We start from the raw sequence: 15,951 nt of genomic DNA on the forward strand, positions 1-15,951 counted from the left end.
TCCTGAAACACTAACAACGGATGTCTCAAATTTGACCTACTTTCAATTAAAAAAAAAAATTACTATATTCTCTAATGATATCCAACGCTAAAAAATGGTGTTGGGTCCGATTTCAAGTTCAACCGGAATGACTCAAACGCTAACTTAATAAAACTTGATTTTTCAATGCGGCGGCTTTCAATGATTTTTAACTTCCATGGCAACGTCTAAAAAATTGTCCCACCGCCCGCTAGTTCCCTTCTAAATAAAAAAAAGAAATGTTTACCAATTTGGCACTAATTCAAACAGTATAAGCATTATTTTAATGATTAGAAAATTTTAAAAAAATTAAATTTCGGTACGGAAAAACTTTGGAAAAATTGGTGGTGTTGAAAAGGAATGCATTTGACTACTCATCCGATCCATAAGCCAAACAATGATCATTATTACACAACAAGCAGTTATTTATAAAACTTAATGGTGGCAGAGCACGATGTATTTCTCGGACCCTTTCACCTCTGTAAAAACAATTTTTACTTATAGAAATTCAAGTAATAGACAGCAAGTAAGCGTTTTTTTATGTACTTTCCTTACTTAGATTTAACTAAATTTCTCAACTTGTTCTCTACTCTTCCGGCTTAAACCTATCCGCCAATTTTGAAAATCGTTCGTGCAGTTTACACCTGAGCAAACAATGCCATCTTAATCAACCGACACATTCCTTTCTTAAAACTTTAATAATAATTGTAGTTTGCTGGTTTCCGATCATTTTTAGCTGATTCTCTTAACAGTTTTGGCCGCTCAGGCGCGCGTAAAACACAATTGAAGTAGGTGAGAATTTGAAATGCGTCTGACGTCTCAAAAAGTCCTGAAGTTATCCAAGTTGAATTATCCAAGTTATTCTTCCTGAGATTTCCCCATGGGGGTTTGAGTCTCAGTTTGGTCGTTTCTGATCATTTCCGGTCTGTCTATTCAGTCTTTTTTGATATGTCAGGCCCGCCAAACAGCTGGAGACGGCGAGAACCTGAAACGCGTCTGACAGTCTCAAAAAGACCTGGGATATACAGGTTCATCACTGTTTTATCAAGCAAGTTAGTCTTCGTGAAATTTCCTCATGGGATCTGCTGTGTGTTAAACCTATGGTTTAGTCATTTTCCATCATGTTCGATACGATCTTGTTTTGATCCTTCTGCCGCGTCTAACACTCACTGAAGATGGCACGGAACAGGATTGCATCTGACAGTCTAAAAGGGGTTGAGCCTGTAGTTTCGTAGTTTCTGACCATTTCGGTCTTTCTATCCTCGCTTTTTCGGTCTATCAGACGTATGTCATTATAAACATATAACTGAAGATGGCGAGAAGCCGATACCGTCTGACAGTCTCATGACAGTAAACAGCTTCTTCACTCTTTTATCAAACTAGTTCTTCCTCGAGAAATTTCCTTATGTGGTCTGGACTGTTGAGACTGTAGTTTGGTCGTTTCCAATCGTTTTTCGTCTGTCTATCCTGTCAGTTTTAGTCTTTCAGGACTGTTAAACCCATAACTAAAATTGGCGAGAAGCCGAAACATCGCAAGTGGTATTATGACTGTAGGTTCTGACAATTTCCTTCTGCCTATCCTAGCTTTTTAGATCTGAATGACATAAGTGACCATAAGCATTCAACTGAAGATGGCGAGGAACTGAAACACTTCTGACCTCGTCAAGTAGAGTTGAGCCTGTAGTTTGATAGTCATCTTGGTCTGCCTATCTTTGCTCTTTTCGTCTGAAAGACTTATATCATCACATACCTAACATTGAAGATGACTAGAAGCCGAAACATCTGACAGTCTCATGACAGCTGAAGTAAACAGCTTCTTCACTTTTTTATTAAGCAAGCTATTCCTGACATTTCCTCATTGGGTTTGAACCTATAGTCGTTTCCGGTCATTTTGGTCAGACTATCCGAACTAGATGGTCTGTGTGTGTCTTGTCAAACCCACAACTGAAGGAGCTGTAACGCGTATGATAACCCAAACTGCAAAGATAAGCAGACAGAAAACGACCAAACTCCGACTATTTTGGTGCTTTGCAGCCATTTTCAGCGTTGGGTCAAATACATCAGAGACATACTATTGAAGATTGCGGGAAGCCCAAACGCGTCTGACAGACAAAAACAGAGAGGAAAAGCAGACTAAAATGATAGGAAACAACCAAAAAATTATTTCGGAGCTTACAGTTTTTCGTCATCTTCAGTGCTGGGCCAGAAATCACACAGACAGACTACTGAAGATGGCGGGTAAACAAACGCTTCTGACAGACCAGAAAAGCGAGTATATCGTTTGGAAAAATTTGATAAACAGGTTTTTTTTTTAAAGAGAATTTGAAATTTGTATTAATTTTTAAATTCTTTAAAGTGATCTAAAGATGAACTGACGGAATGTGTATGAAGAACTTGACAAATCGTTTAATTTGGAATTTTACGGGGGAATCAAGTTCCGAACTCGCTCCAAACATGAAAATATAAGCTCCAGTTCCAAAGCCGTTTGCGTTCAAATTGCTAATGGATTTTTTCTCTCGAAAGGTTCGACCCTCGATGATCGCATGGGTGTTTATTGATGGGGTGGAACGCTCCGGGGGTCCTTGAACATTAGCATAAGTTCCGTTTTCCTTTTATAAAAAGACAGAATAGAGGAATTCGCCCCGGCCGGGTGTAGAATATTCGGGTGGGTTTATAATTAAGGGAAATCTAAGGCACCTACACGGCCGAGGCGGCGCTGGGCTGTGGGCCGGTTCAATGACGTGTGTTGGCCGATAACCGCATTAGTAGCCGCAATCCCACAATGTAAAGAATGGGGATGTCGTAATTTATGTGGAGCCGGCTCTTGTCTCATTTTCTCTTCTTTTTTTTTCTTTCTTTTTTTCTTTTTGTCTGTAAATTGCCTATTTTCTCTCTTCTCCAGTCAATTTGAAAATGGAAGAACGAGTCGAAAAGTTCACCGATTTCCGAAATTATCCCGTTCCCCTGTTTACGTTGGCATAAATTACAACAGGACAAGGAGGCAAAACGTTTTAACGAAGGGTCGACCGACAACAATCCACCCTCCAGTTTATACATATAAATTAAAATTTCTTCTGAGAGACGAAGCATTACAACTAAGAGGGAAAACATTTCTTTTAGGTTTATTGCACTTAAAAAAAGTTAGTTTTTTTTAAAGATTTTTATCTTTAACTGTTTCTAATTGGGGAGTTCCTCATTGGGTCTTTTTTTTTTCTTTACTCATGCGTGTTGAGACCTTGAGATAGTTAACGTCCGGACTTATCCCCGAGAGTACTCTTCAGACGCCCAGTGTGCTCAAAGAGAACACCAGGAAGATTTTACATGCATGGACTTGTCACATACCTTGGCAAGCAAGGTGGTGCAATGCTAACTAAGTTCAAAGTGCCCTGAAAAGGGCACATCCATACACGTGCCTTGAAAAAGGGGTTTTGTTGTTTTTGGCACAGCTTTTCAGCCGTTCCTTTCACCACCCCCGGAGAGATAGAGAAGGCACTCGATACCCTCCAGCTAAAGTACAATTTGTTTGCAAACCACGACCTCCACGAGTCCAACCTCAATTAGTAGAGTCGCTTGGATACTCTATTCCCGTGGTTCATTTTCTTCATTTCATTCAGTTTTGGTGTAGAGGCCCCGAGGGGCCGAGACGGACCTCACTCTCCGCTTGTCCATTCAGAGTGGATGGGGCTGCATTAAGCACCAGACCGTGTACAGCTCGGAAAGAGTAACACCAAGTGGCTGAAATGCATCAGCCTGGGTCGTCCAATAGAGAAGGAAACTCTATCTCCCAGAGTATTGGGGCTCCTCCAGCTTAAGAACTACCGGATCCTCTCCGGCCGCGGTTTTGTTCAAAGTGGAGTGTCTACCAGAGGAACACTGCCTCTGGAAGGAAACCGATGGAACCCCCGAGCAACAGGTTCACACTAAGTTCTCGCCAGGAGCCTCGCCACTAAGCCACTACGAGTCCATTCCCATGTAGCAGGGTTTGGTCTTGGAACATTGTATTTCAGATGGTTATGCACCTTCCCCCATCTATGCAGACAGGATCTGGTACCCTAACCCTCGTGAGCCTCTGATGCAGCACTCGCCGTCCGCTGCGACCCGGAGGCCGACTTGAATCCAGCTTGTGCTTTAGAGAGGTTGCCACGCTCTCAAGGCTACACCATTATGTTGCGCCTGGATACCCCCTTAAATCCAAGGGTTCGGAGAACTCACAAGGAAGTATGCCGTACGACCTGGATTGAGAAAGGGAAGTAACCGAGGACACTAGGCTCACCTTTTCAGGTTGCACCCTCCGCCTAGGCCACACTGTAACACCAATTGTCACCATAGTCCCACATTTAATGGGGTATGGTCCTCATTGGGTCTGAGGTGATCAGTTGGCCGTATCTTATCATTATGGTCTATTTTCCCCCCGCAATCTTCAGTGCTATTTCTGTGTGAGGTCTCACCCAGAAGATGAAAAAGTGTCCACAAAAAAGTTTGCATTCACCGAAATAATCCTCTCATTTCCTATCGTTTTTGGCTGCTTTTCTTCGCTGTTTTTGTCTGAACGTACACGTTTCTATTTCTCGCCATCATCAATGGAATGGAAGTTTGCAAGAGTCCGGAAGCTCCGAAATAGTTGTAGTTTGGTCGATTCCTATAATTTTGATCTGCTTATCCACGCTCTTGAGGTCCTTCAGACGCGTTTCGCCATCATCACTGTTATGTCCCTTTTATAGTTTGTGAAAGGTATCTTAAGCGCATCTGTATTGGATTATGTCTGTTTTTTGTTTTTGTTTTTATAGTCTGTCTTCTTCCGGACCTGTAGTTTGGCCGTTTCGATACATAACATATTGTTTATTTTTGTATATAAAAGTAAGTAATAAAAAATGTAACAAGTAATAAAGTAGTCTTTGGCAGAACCGCCACTGTAGATAGCGAGAAACCGAAACGTTTGTTAGAACAAAACAGTTTATAAGCAAAAGAATATAAGCACACCAGGATGATAAGAAACGACCATTTTGGTCGTGTTTTACAGGTTCATTACCCCACAGATCAAAATCTTTTCCTTTCTAATAGGTCTTAATTAGAACAATAGGTCATAAAAGCGACATCCTTTGTGGAAGACGAGAGTGAGAAAAATCTTTACCTCCCCGATATATTTGATAGTCCTAAAACAACTGGGAATGATGCCGTCCAATTCGGACATTGTGAATAATCAATGAATCATTTTGTCAATCCTTATCAGGCGAAAAGAAGGACGTAATAAAAATATAGTTGTCATCTCCGAGAGATCTGTTGATTTTTTTTTCTTCGCTCGGATTCCTTCTGTTACCTATACTTTCACATTAGGAAAATGAATAAATTGGTTATGCCGCCTAGCCTAATAAGGCACTAGGAGAATCCTGTAAATCTACAAATTGGTGTGGAAATAGGATATTATGCTGGAATTGTATGTAACCGCCGATTCAGAGTGAGGTGAAGAAACGAGTCAGATATTAGAACAATAAAAGCCGGCGTCCCACAAGGGGGCATTCTCGGTCCCTCGATGCTTACTATTTATTTTACTATACATTGCATCATCATTACCACGTAAAAACCTTTTAACTCGAATTTTATCCTAGCAAATTTCAACATCCAAGAACACCCTGAATATCAAAGAAACCTGACTTAAAAGACAGCAACTACAGAAAAATTAGAAACAACTACATGCTTTAAAGGTCAGAAATCAGTTTTGACCGTCAACGCAATGCTGTAAGACGAATACAAGCCGGAGTCCCACAAGGGAGCATTCTTGGTCCCATTCTGTGTACGATTTACACTGCTGACTGTCCTATGCATCCCAACAATATCATTACCGCCAATGAGGACGAATTTGTCTTCTAACCAACCCTAATCCTATCCGAGCAAGCACCAACACCCATCAACACTTTGAGTTTATCAAATACGGTTCGAAAAGTGGAGTGCAAGACTGATTGAAAGCAGAAAAAAACACTCTTGTCCTCTACTGTACATCAACTACAAGGAGCTTCTGACATCCACTTCAAGTCAGATAGTTAGACATGTACCTAGAGGGCAGTTTGAGATGGGATCCCCACACATGACTTAAGAGATTGCAACTAATAAGAAAATGTTGGACAACTATAACCTTTTAGGTTCGAAATCACTTTGGAGCAAAAACTAGAATATCAGAGCAATACAATACGTTTCACAACGGAATACTCTTAGTCCTGCCTATTTATATTGCTGACTTCCCTATGCATCCCGACCAACATTCCCATACTGATGACACTGAGGTGTGAGAGTTGAGACTCTGTCTTCCAACCCGAACCTCCAACTTGCACGAGCTTATCAAAGACTGGTTCACAAAGTTTGTGAGACTGAACTCGAAAAGGGGAACTAACAACTTCCAATCAAGTCAGATACTTAGGACTTGGATCACCACTCAACACTTAAGATGCATCAACTTAACAGAAGAACTCGGAAACAAAGATTTTTATGACCGAAATCTGTTTTGACCGTCAAAATCAGGACATCAGACCAATACAAGCTGGCGTCCCACACGGGAGCATTCTTGGTCCAATCTTGTATTCCATTTCACTGCTGGCTTTCCTATACATCCCAACCCCATCATTCTATGATAGTTGAAAGTTCCATATTACGTTTTTAATTTATCTTGATCCTACTACCAAAGCTTTATCTACACTTACTCATCCTCTGGACGGGTGTGGTTCGCCTCAAACGACGATAGCCTTCAGACCTCACCCTTTAATTCCTCATATTGGGCGCCAGCGCTGGTTTCTCTTAATCTGTATGTATTTTTATATGTACAGACTACATTTTTTTAACTAGTTAGCTAAGAGGTTAACTTAAAACTCTTAAAATCAACTGGTAAAAATCTTTATCTCGTTGGAATGTCCATTGTAACAAAACTAAAAACCACTCATTGAAAGTGGCCCTGTGCAATTGTTAACCTACTTCTCAAAATTACAAGTTGACAAATGACAAGTTAACAATAACCATGATTCGAACGTAATGAAAAACCCCTCCACCCCAATCATAAGACCGCGAATATCAAAAGTCGACTTCCTTGCCGAATTGTCTTAATTATATGGAAGAATTTATGCGGTTGGTGAATGTCATCGAAGAGGCCAAGGGCGTCTCTGTGAATGCAATACCTTGGGTAGGTCAAGGGTAGTAAACGGAATTGCTTGCCATGTTCTACGTCTATTGTATAAACAAAAATCGAATTTGCATTTCTGCTCATGTAGGAAGTTGAAAAGTTCCCTCGACATGATTTGCTCGCGCGTCATTAAAAATTGTCCTGACCATATATGATATTTAATAACGTTTATTTTGTAAAATTTATATGTACTTTTTTTTTTATTTCAGACATGGCAAGAAAAAGAAAAGGGGACGCTTGTTGTTTACACCACGACGATGGGCGTGATTCGCGCCACATATCTCAGATGTTTAAAGGCACGCCATATATTGAGGACGAACATGATCAAGTATACAGAAAAGGACGTATTTATGTCAAAAAGCTTTCAAAACGAGCTTAAAGAAAGACTCGGGACGGATTCGGTCTCTTTACCGCAGATTTTTCTGGAAGGCAGCCATTTGGGGGCAAGTACAAAAACACATTTTTGACCAGATTTTTACAGCTTGGTCTTTAATATATATTTTTTATTTTAGGACGTTGAAGTTTTAGAAAAAATGAATGAAACGGGAGAGCTGAGAAGCATCCTTCAACCATATCGAGTAAGCAATTATTTACACTATTATATATTAATTATATGTCCTTTACTTACACGTTTTTCTTACTAATTTGATCATTAAAAATAATTATCTACTATTACTACTACTATCTACTAATAATTTAGTGGCAATAAATCACAAATTTAGTTCAAATATATGTTCATTGTAATATTAATATTTGAGAAAAAAAGATGAAGAATAGGCCATGGAAGGTTGGCACATGAAAACTTTGGGCTAAAGCTGTCTGTGCCAAGTATTAAGGGAAAGGTTGCTTGGTGCATTCCAACTAGGATAGGAGGTAGGGGACCGAGGAAGGAACTTTGACCCAGCAACCTTAAATTTTGGACTATACCTAGACAGCAGATGGAATCCGCACACTTAAGAAACAGCAACTTAACAGAAGGCTTGGGCAACTAGGAAGACTTCTAGGACCGAGATTTTGACCGTCGAAACTAAACTAACCTTATACTGCAAACTAACTAACTAACCAACTTTACTGCATTTTGGACTTATGGAACTATGGTGTTTCGCCAAGTATTCCAACATCCAATCCTTCCAATCAAAATTCATCAGCCATGAGCACAACGCCGCCAACTGCAGCCTTTGAGGTGTTGTTTCTCTCACCACTTCATATTTTCATCCAAGGAAAAGCCAGAACAGCTACCCACAGGCTCATAAATGGACAACCAATTGGAAGGCAGGCGATATAAATAAACAATGGAAACTGGGGAGGAGGGGTAGATGCCATATTAGGCATGACAATCGATGCCATACTCCAAAATACAGTTTTACTACAAAGTACTGATACCAGAACAGGAAGAGTGATCCAAAAGAACTCCTCTAATGGCAAATTCCTATTGGTACACTGTCGGCTCAAAAATGGATAAAGGAGTCCTCAGGATGAAACCAAAGACTGAATTTGCTTTAAACAGGTAATTTCGCTTCAGGTTTCTAGTCTGAAATCATAGCAACTGAACACAGTATGAAAGCCCTGGCAGACATCAGCGACACCAATGACCTGGCATTGGTCCCTGGGCATTCGAGACAATGAAAAGGTTGACATGTTGGCCAATGAGGGAGCCAATAGTGAATGTCTAGGTCTCAAACCCTTACTGTGGCCTAGCATCTTACCACAAAAGAGGATACATTCTACAATGAATTCTTAAGTGTTCAAAGTTTGGTGAAATAATACCCCCAGGGTGAGCCAAACAATGAGATTCATAGAAGGGCCATCTGCAAAACTTACAAAGGAATTACTGAAAGGCAACCATAACCGAACCAAGATTTTGGTTGGACTCCTGACAGGGCACCACCACCTAAGGAGGCACATGCACCGGATAGGAATACAGACAGAAGAAACACTGTGCAGATACAAAAAGAGGAGGAGAACGTAGAACTCATTTTATGCTTTTGTGAAGGTCTATGCAGATTTTTATAAGTAGGGGAGGAAAAGCCACATGCAAGATTCTACACTAAGGCTTTGGAGATTGATCAACAACTTGAAGCTATCCAGTGAGTTGTAAAAACAAGAGAAGTGCAATAGACCTACTCTGGCCGAGGTATGGCCTTGGGGCCGCCTCTTTCATCCCTATCCCAGACAAATTGTCAAAGCTCCAAACTAACCCCTCGATCCATCCTAACCCTACTGATCCAGCCCTCTCTACACATTCCTAGCCCCTTAATCCCTCACACTGTTATTAGTGCCAGCAATGGCTAGTACATAGGGTGGAGCAGCAGTGACTGTGGGAAAAAATGTTTTGTGATCATATTATACTAATATGTATAGGATACAAATAAAAAAAAGTATAAATAAAAAACTTAATATTAATATTAGAGAAAAATTGATTAAAAGGTCACAGGCCACATTAGGCCTAAACATGAGTCCTGTGCGTAGAGAAAGTTTGCATTGGTGTATCACAACTTAATTGAACAGAATCATTCCTTGCTCTACATAGAGAGCTAGTAGGGGTACCACCTGATATGATAATTGAGCTTTAAAAAGGAACAAGAATTTGTATCCCCTGTTCAGATTTTTGAAAGAAACTGTCCTATTTTATAGTATATAGTTGTTTTGTTTTTATTGAGATTAAATGTATTTATTAGCATGAATGTGTAGTGTCGAATGGCCAATGGTGGGACATTGAGTGATATTAGGTTAATTTAATTATACCACATACCTGAATCTTTTGAATGCCAGTATACCCTCAAAATTTGCCCATTTTAATAAAATTCATCAGTCTGGACGCCTTTAGGAAGAAAAAAAATATTGAAAGAGGAGTTAAACAAGGAAGTTTATTGAGACCTTTGTTGGTACTTTATATGAACAATTCGGTAGATGAGTTGGAAAGTTGTAAGACTATTATTACTGCAAATAATCCATTGGATCTGCAACAGAATACTGAAACTTGCCTGTGAACCTTGACAGTACAAAAATAATTGATAGGATAGGTGGTAGATTCAACGGAAAAGAGCATTTGGATCTATAAAAATCAGAATAATGAAGTGATAAATTTTTACATTTTTTACAATTATTTAAGTTCAATGTTGAGCCTTAAATTAAAGATTAGAGAGTAGCCTCTAGACTAAGCTTCTACTACTAAAATTGTCCTGAGCGAAAAGTGTGGGATTATTATTGATCTTGATATTTAAAGTAAATAAATCTCAGTGATTATATGGAATGAGATTCAGACCTGTAGGGATAGACTGAGGAAAAAGGCTGCATACATATATACAAACCAAACCGTTTAAAAATATCTACCAAAAAAGTTTTGTTGGTTGTAAAAACTAAAGGAGTGAAGTGTTGACTTTAAACTTTAACCTCTTCATAATTATAGAGACAAGAAAAATATTTTACATTTTGTAGCAGTTTTTCCTATATTGGCACCTTTTCGCTTAAAACATTTTGGACAAAGTTTCCTCTACCTTAATTATGTAAAAGATGCTTGAAACTATCATAAATTAACTAATAATAAATTCAATGTTTGACTAAGCATACATCTTCTTCTCAATCAATTTAAGAAAAAGGCCTGCACATCAATAGAAAAAGTGAATTATAACAATTAACAGGATCAACATTAACTGTTTTAATTTTTTTAAGTGTAATTTCAACAGAAATCAAGTTTTTTTTAAAGGTTGGAGGGTTGATTTCAAATAATAAAAATCCTTTCCTCCACTGCAACCTAAATAGATCTATATATTATAGCCATATCTTGGAAAGGGCACTTTTTCATATATGCCTAAGCACATTATTTGGTGCCTTTTAATGCCCCTCGTTTTGTGTGAGAATTGCCTTCGCAAAGTGGCATTATCATAACCATCATTATCATATTCATAAAAGATATGTGCCAGCATCTCCGATTCTTCCTGACAGAGTCGGTAGTTTCTGTATCTGCTCTGCCTACCTTCTTTAAATGATAGTTAAGAGAGCAGTAAGCGATAAAGAATCCTATAATTTTTCTCAAATCCTGCCTGCTGAGAGAGAGAGGAGTTCCTTCGCCTTCCTTTTTGAGAGACTGTCTCTCACCTTGCCTCATACCTGGGGTTTTGTTCAGTACATGAGTTTTTCTGTCTCAAGCTTTGTTTTCAGTTCCAACTTAAGCAAACACTCCGGTGCACCTATTTGCATTTTTGGTCCTACGGGTGAAAGAGCTGCCCCATTTGTGGCTTGTTCGTCAGCCTATTCCTTCTAAGCATCATTAGGGAATGCAGGAAATCCCATATGCATTTAGTTTCTTTATGGCTAAATGGCTGTCTGAGAGTAGGTAAATCTGTCCACCTTTCATATTTTTCTTTATTAACTCCTGTGCAGGGAATTGTATTACATGAACTTCATCTTGGAAAATTGTTGGGGTTAGTCCAAGGGGCTTCACTAGGGTGTAGTTCCCTACCTACTCCCTGTTCCATCTTGATTCCACGTGTATGCCATAATAGGACCACTTCCTGAAACATGTAGCTACCTTTCTTCCAAAGGTTTCTATTATCTATGACCACTTCAAAGGGTCTGTCAACGTTTATTTTTACTCTTGTCAGGCATCATGTCATCTCATTATTTTATTCTCTCCAAAATTCTGTGCAGCTGCTACTTAGATCTGATTTATTTACGAAATCAAGTTTAGTTCTTCTTCTTAGTTCTTTGATTTTTTATTTTATTTGGTCAGATATTCGATTTAGTTATTGTTCTTTTTTATGCGAGTTTTGTTCTATTTTACTATTTTATTTTTTTAAAGTGTAATGTCAACAGAAATCAGGTTTAGTTTTTCTTTATTTTTTATTTTGTTGTGTTTTATGTTATTATTATTATTATTATTATTATTAATTTTTAATGGCGTTTTAACAGCTAAGGTCATTTCACACCCTAACATCCAAACTTTCTATCTTAGTTTAGCTATATCCCTTCTGAGTGCTATAAAGCTCTGACTCCAAACATTCACTCATAAACTAACAATTTATCCCTTTGCCATCCAAAGCTTTAATTTATCCTTTTAAAATTCTTAATTTGGAACGCCAAATGTATGCAAAAATTCCATTTTAAATTACATATAAAATTTATTGCTGTTTTTTTATTAGAATTTTGAATTTTTGTTCCATAATTTAAACATTTCCCATAGGCTTGGATGGCTAATAATAATAATAATAATGGAGTCAGACTAGCAACAGTCTCAGCATGAGTAGAGGCTCATCCTTATCCTTTTATTCTTCCATTCAAATATGAATGGTAAACTAATATAAAATACGAAAATAAGAAACAAAAACACAATAACACTTCTTTACCTTTTTTTTTTTTTTTTTTTTTTTTTGAGGACCTAACTTTCTTATTTAAATTTTATGTTATTTTATTTTATCCTGTGTAATATTTGATTTATTTATGTTTTTTTAATCCCACATTTATTCTATTTTACTGTTTTGCTTTTTTAAAGAGTAATTTCAACAGAAATCAAGTTTAGGTTTTCCTTGATTTTTATTTTTATTACGCTTTATGTTATTTTATTTTATTCAAGCTGAAATTTGATTTATTTATTTTTCTTTTTTATCCAAGTTTTGGTATATATATATATAATTTTTTTTAAATTTCTTTTCGACCAAACTCTGGCTTGACTAGGCATATTAAAGTTAATAATGTTTGTACAGCTTATCTATTCATTTTATTAATTATAATAATAATTAGTAGTAGTGTGTGTAGACATCTAAGTTTTATTTATATTATGGAGATTGAATGTATTTATTAGCATAAATGTATCTTAAGTCTTAACTTAATCGACCTTGAATTAGATTAGTCAAATAGTATGCGTAAAAGACGGAGGAATATCGAGTATTCCACCAACTTAATTGAGTGAATGATATGTAAATAGGAAAGAATGTATTTAAGAATAAATGAGAGTTTAAGTTTTAAAACTGCTTGTGTTGGGGTTTTGACAACCCCAAGAGCTTTGGCAGAATGGATACAGCCAAGGTCTGACCTCATACTGCCAAAACTCAAAGTAGATGAAGTCAGAAGCTCAAATATGTACATATTTATATACTATTGACAATGTGCAGAATTGAGCCTGGCGGAAACAACAAGCATAATACACAACTTTTTACTATTTAATTGTTTTTTCAATTGTTAATTATATTTTTTTATTTGATTTCAGAGCAAAGAGGCTTGTACTACATGCCAAGTGTGTGGAGACTTCCGCCTGTTGCCGTGTAATGTGTGCAACGGAAGCAAGAAATCTGTCCATAGAAACCAATTCAGCACTGAACTTGTCTCATTGAGGTGCATGCATTGCGATGAAGCTGGTCTGGTCAAGTGTTACGCGTGCTAATGTCAATTAAAAAAAAAAAAGAAAGAAAAAACAGATTTGTTGGTGCTTATTTTTAATCATAGACGAAATTATTGAGAAAGGGTTTGGTCTAAATTGTTGAAACATTGTTATTTTTTTTTAAAAAGATCAGACAAAAAATAGATTTAATTTCTAACAAGAGTATTTTTCGATATAGAAAATATTTACAATTTTGCCAACATTTCAGGGTTAGTTGTTAACAGATGAAACAGACGAAATGGGCTCCATTATTTTTTTTATAGTCAATGTTTGTTGTTTTTGATGGCTTTGTAAATAGTGAGTAAAAGAGCCAAAAAAAGGTTCTCGTATTTTCTATAGTCAGCTTTTTTAAAACAATTGTGCTTTGTTAATTTGTCATAATGTATGTAAAATTAATATTATACTTGCTGTAAATTTAACAATAAAAATTTTAATTAAAATATTTTTGTGCGTTTAACACATCCTTTGTTTGTGCGGAGGCCTAAAAAGGTTTAGATTCTTAATCCTGGGTTTGGAAGTGCCAAAGCCTAAAAAAGCTTTGGAATCTGGTAAAAATCCTTAAGCTTAACGATGCTAGGTGATAATAGGGATTGCATGTACCAATATTGGTTGAGCCTCTCGACCGAAAAGTTAACTTATGAAAGTCCAAATGTCTCTTCATCGTGAAATTTTTTTTTTATCATAGACTGCCTTGTTTCAAATGAAAGGAGATGTTAATATGAATTTAGGTATATCTAGTACAAAACCAGTGGAAGAAAGTGACTAATGTTCTAAAACAAGGCATAGGTAGATCCAAAATCTTGTTTTAAAATTGAAAACATTGATAAATCAAAGTCTGTGGTTTGAAAACTCTTTCCAAAGTACCAGACAGTCAAAAAAGTGTAAAATTATTAGGTGTATTGTCTGACTGATTCAGATCGCTCAGAAGATACCAAACAAGAATATAAATCACTGTTCCACATTGACTACCATGACTTGTCCTTAAATACAGTGAAAACTGCCAGATAAAGCATATAGTTCAGGGCAATGGTCTGCAGAGAGAACTGCTTTTTAATTTAAAAAAAGAATGCAATAATTGTTCTAACTTATGGTGAGCAAACCCCCAAACCTAAGGACTCAATAGGCATCCCTGTTTGACCTAGCTGTTGGAGTACTACTTCTCAGAAATTCCATTTTGTCCTCTTAAGCTGCCATCGTTTGTTTATAAATAGATTTTAGTAAGGTAATGAATTTTGAGGATATTACCAAATTAAATATATTTACAAATAATGCCCTACGATTAACTCTATCAAAAGCCGCTGAGAAATCTACAAAAAAAAAAAATTTAAAAAAACTTTTTGACCTTTTGAAACAATTTTAGATGGATTATATTGGTTAGTTGTATAAATTATCCCAAGTGGAACATCCACGCTGAAAGCCACTCAAAAGGCAGTTGTCCGTTACAAAAGTTTCTAGTCATTTCCATTAATTTCAATATAATTTAAAATAAAAATAAAACTTATGTAGTAAATGTTAAATTAATTATTGATTCTTAACATCAACAAAGTTTGAGCCAACGAAATGTTTCAGCAGTGATCCTTATGTGATTTTGTTAGCTCAGGTGCACCCTTTACATTAAATTTTTTCGCCTGTTTCTATACATTATTTACCACCTTTATGTTATCATCAGTACCATTGTTTGTTTTTTTCCATAAGCCATCATGATTTTTTATCACTTTCTATATAAAATTTTTGATAGCTGTAAAAGTTTTATAAACTATAAATGATGTAAAATGTTGATGTAAATGAATAAACAAGGGTGTTTTTAATTTTTTAGAACCATGTCTGTTACTGCTTAGCTACTTTCTGACACCTAATGTGAGATTAGATCTTTCAAAGATCCCAAAAACATTTACACTCCGTTTTATTTATAGAAAATGGGCAAAAAACCCTGCTCAGTGAGGAGCAGAATCATTGTTGCATTTTCTGGTCAAGTTTCTCTGATGCAGTGCACACTTTGTAATCTATCGTCAATCCTTTTATCTTTCATATTATAAGGCACTAATCATTGCAGGCACTCACCCTGCCCCGATCAGCGCAGAGACAAATTCCTTGGCAGTCTTAGCAGTAACACTATGTAAATTTTTCCTTTCACTCTTGTATGCCACTATGTTCAATTAACAGACTCAAAATCACAGGTCATGGTTTTAATTTTCCCATAGTGATCACGGAATGCAGGGGGTGTATCAACTTGCCTTCTTTACTCAAAATTATTATTAAAAAGTGAAGATGGAGAGAAGCCAAAGTATCTGACAACTGAAAACTACGAGGATAATCAGACGCAAACTGTAAGAAGTCATGATAGCTCAAGTGGTTAGAGCAGCGGCATATTGAGCCGAAGGTCGTGAGTTCG

At 37.0% G+C, this 15,951-nt stretch overlaps 1 protein-coding gene across 1 annotated transcript in view; it reads left to right on the forward strand.

Annotated features, from left to right (window-relative positions):
- Positions 1 to 13,979, forward strand: part of LOC106667240 (glutaredoxin domain-containing cysteine-rich protein CG31559-like) — a 109,170-nt gene extending 95,191 nt beyond the window's left edge. Inside the window, exons 3-5 of the mRNA XM_014395080.2 lie at positions 7,393 to 7,626; positions 7,696 to 7,761; positions 13,389 to 13,979. Of these exons, the coding sequence (XP_014250566.1) occupies positions 7,393 to 7,626; positions 7,696 to 7,761; positions 13,389 to 13,562 (474 nt within the window). The 3' untranslated portion in view covers positions 13,563 to 13,979. The remainder of the gene's footprint in view (positions 1 to 7,392; positions 7,627 to 7,695; positions 7,762 to 13,388) is intronic.
- The last annotated feature ends 1,972 nt before the right edge of the window (positions 13,980 to 15,951 follow it).

Source organism: Cimex lectularius, unplaced genomic scaffold, assembly GCF_000648675.2.
Source record: "Cimex lectularius strain Harlan isolate CLEC.00 unplaced genomic scaffold, Clec_2.1 scaffold27, whole genome shotgun sequence".
Taxonomy (NCBI): domain Eukaryota; kingdom Metazoa; phylum Arthropoda; class Insecta; order Hemiptera; family Cimicidae; genus Cimex; species Cimex lectularius.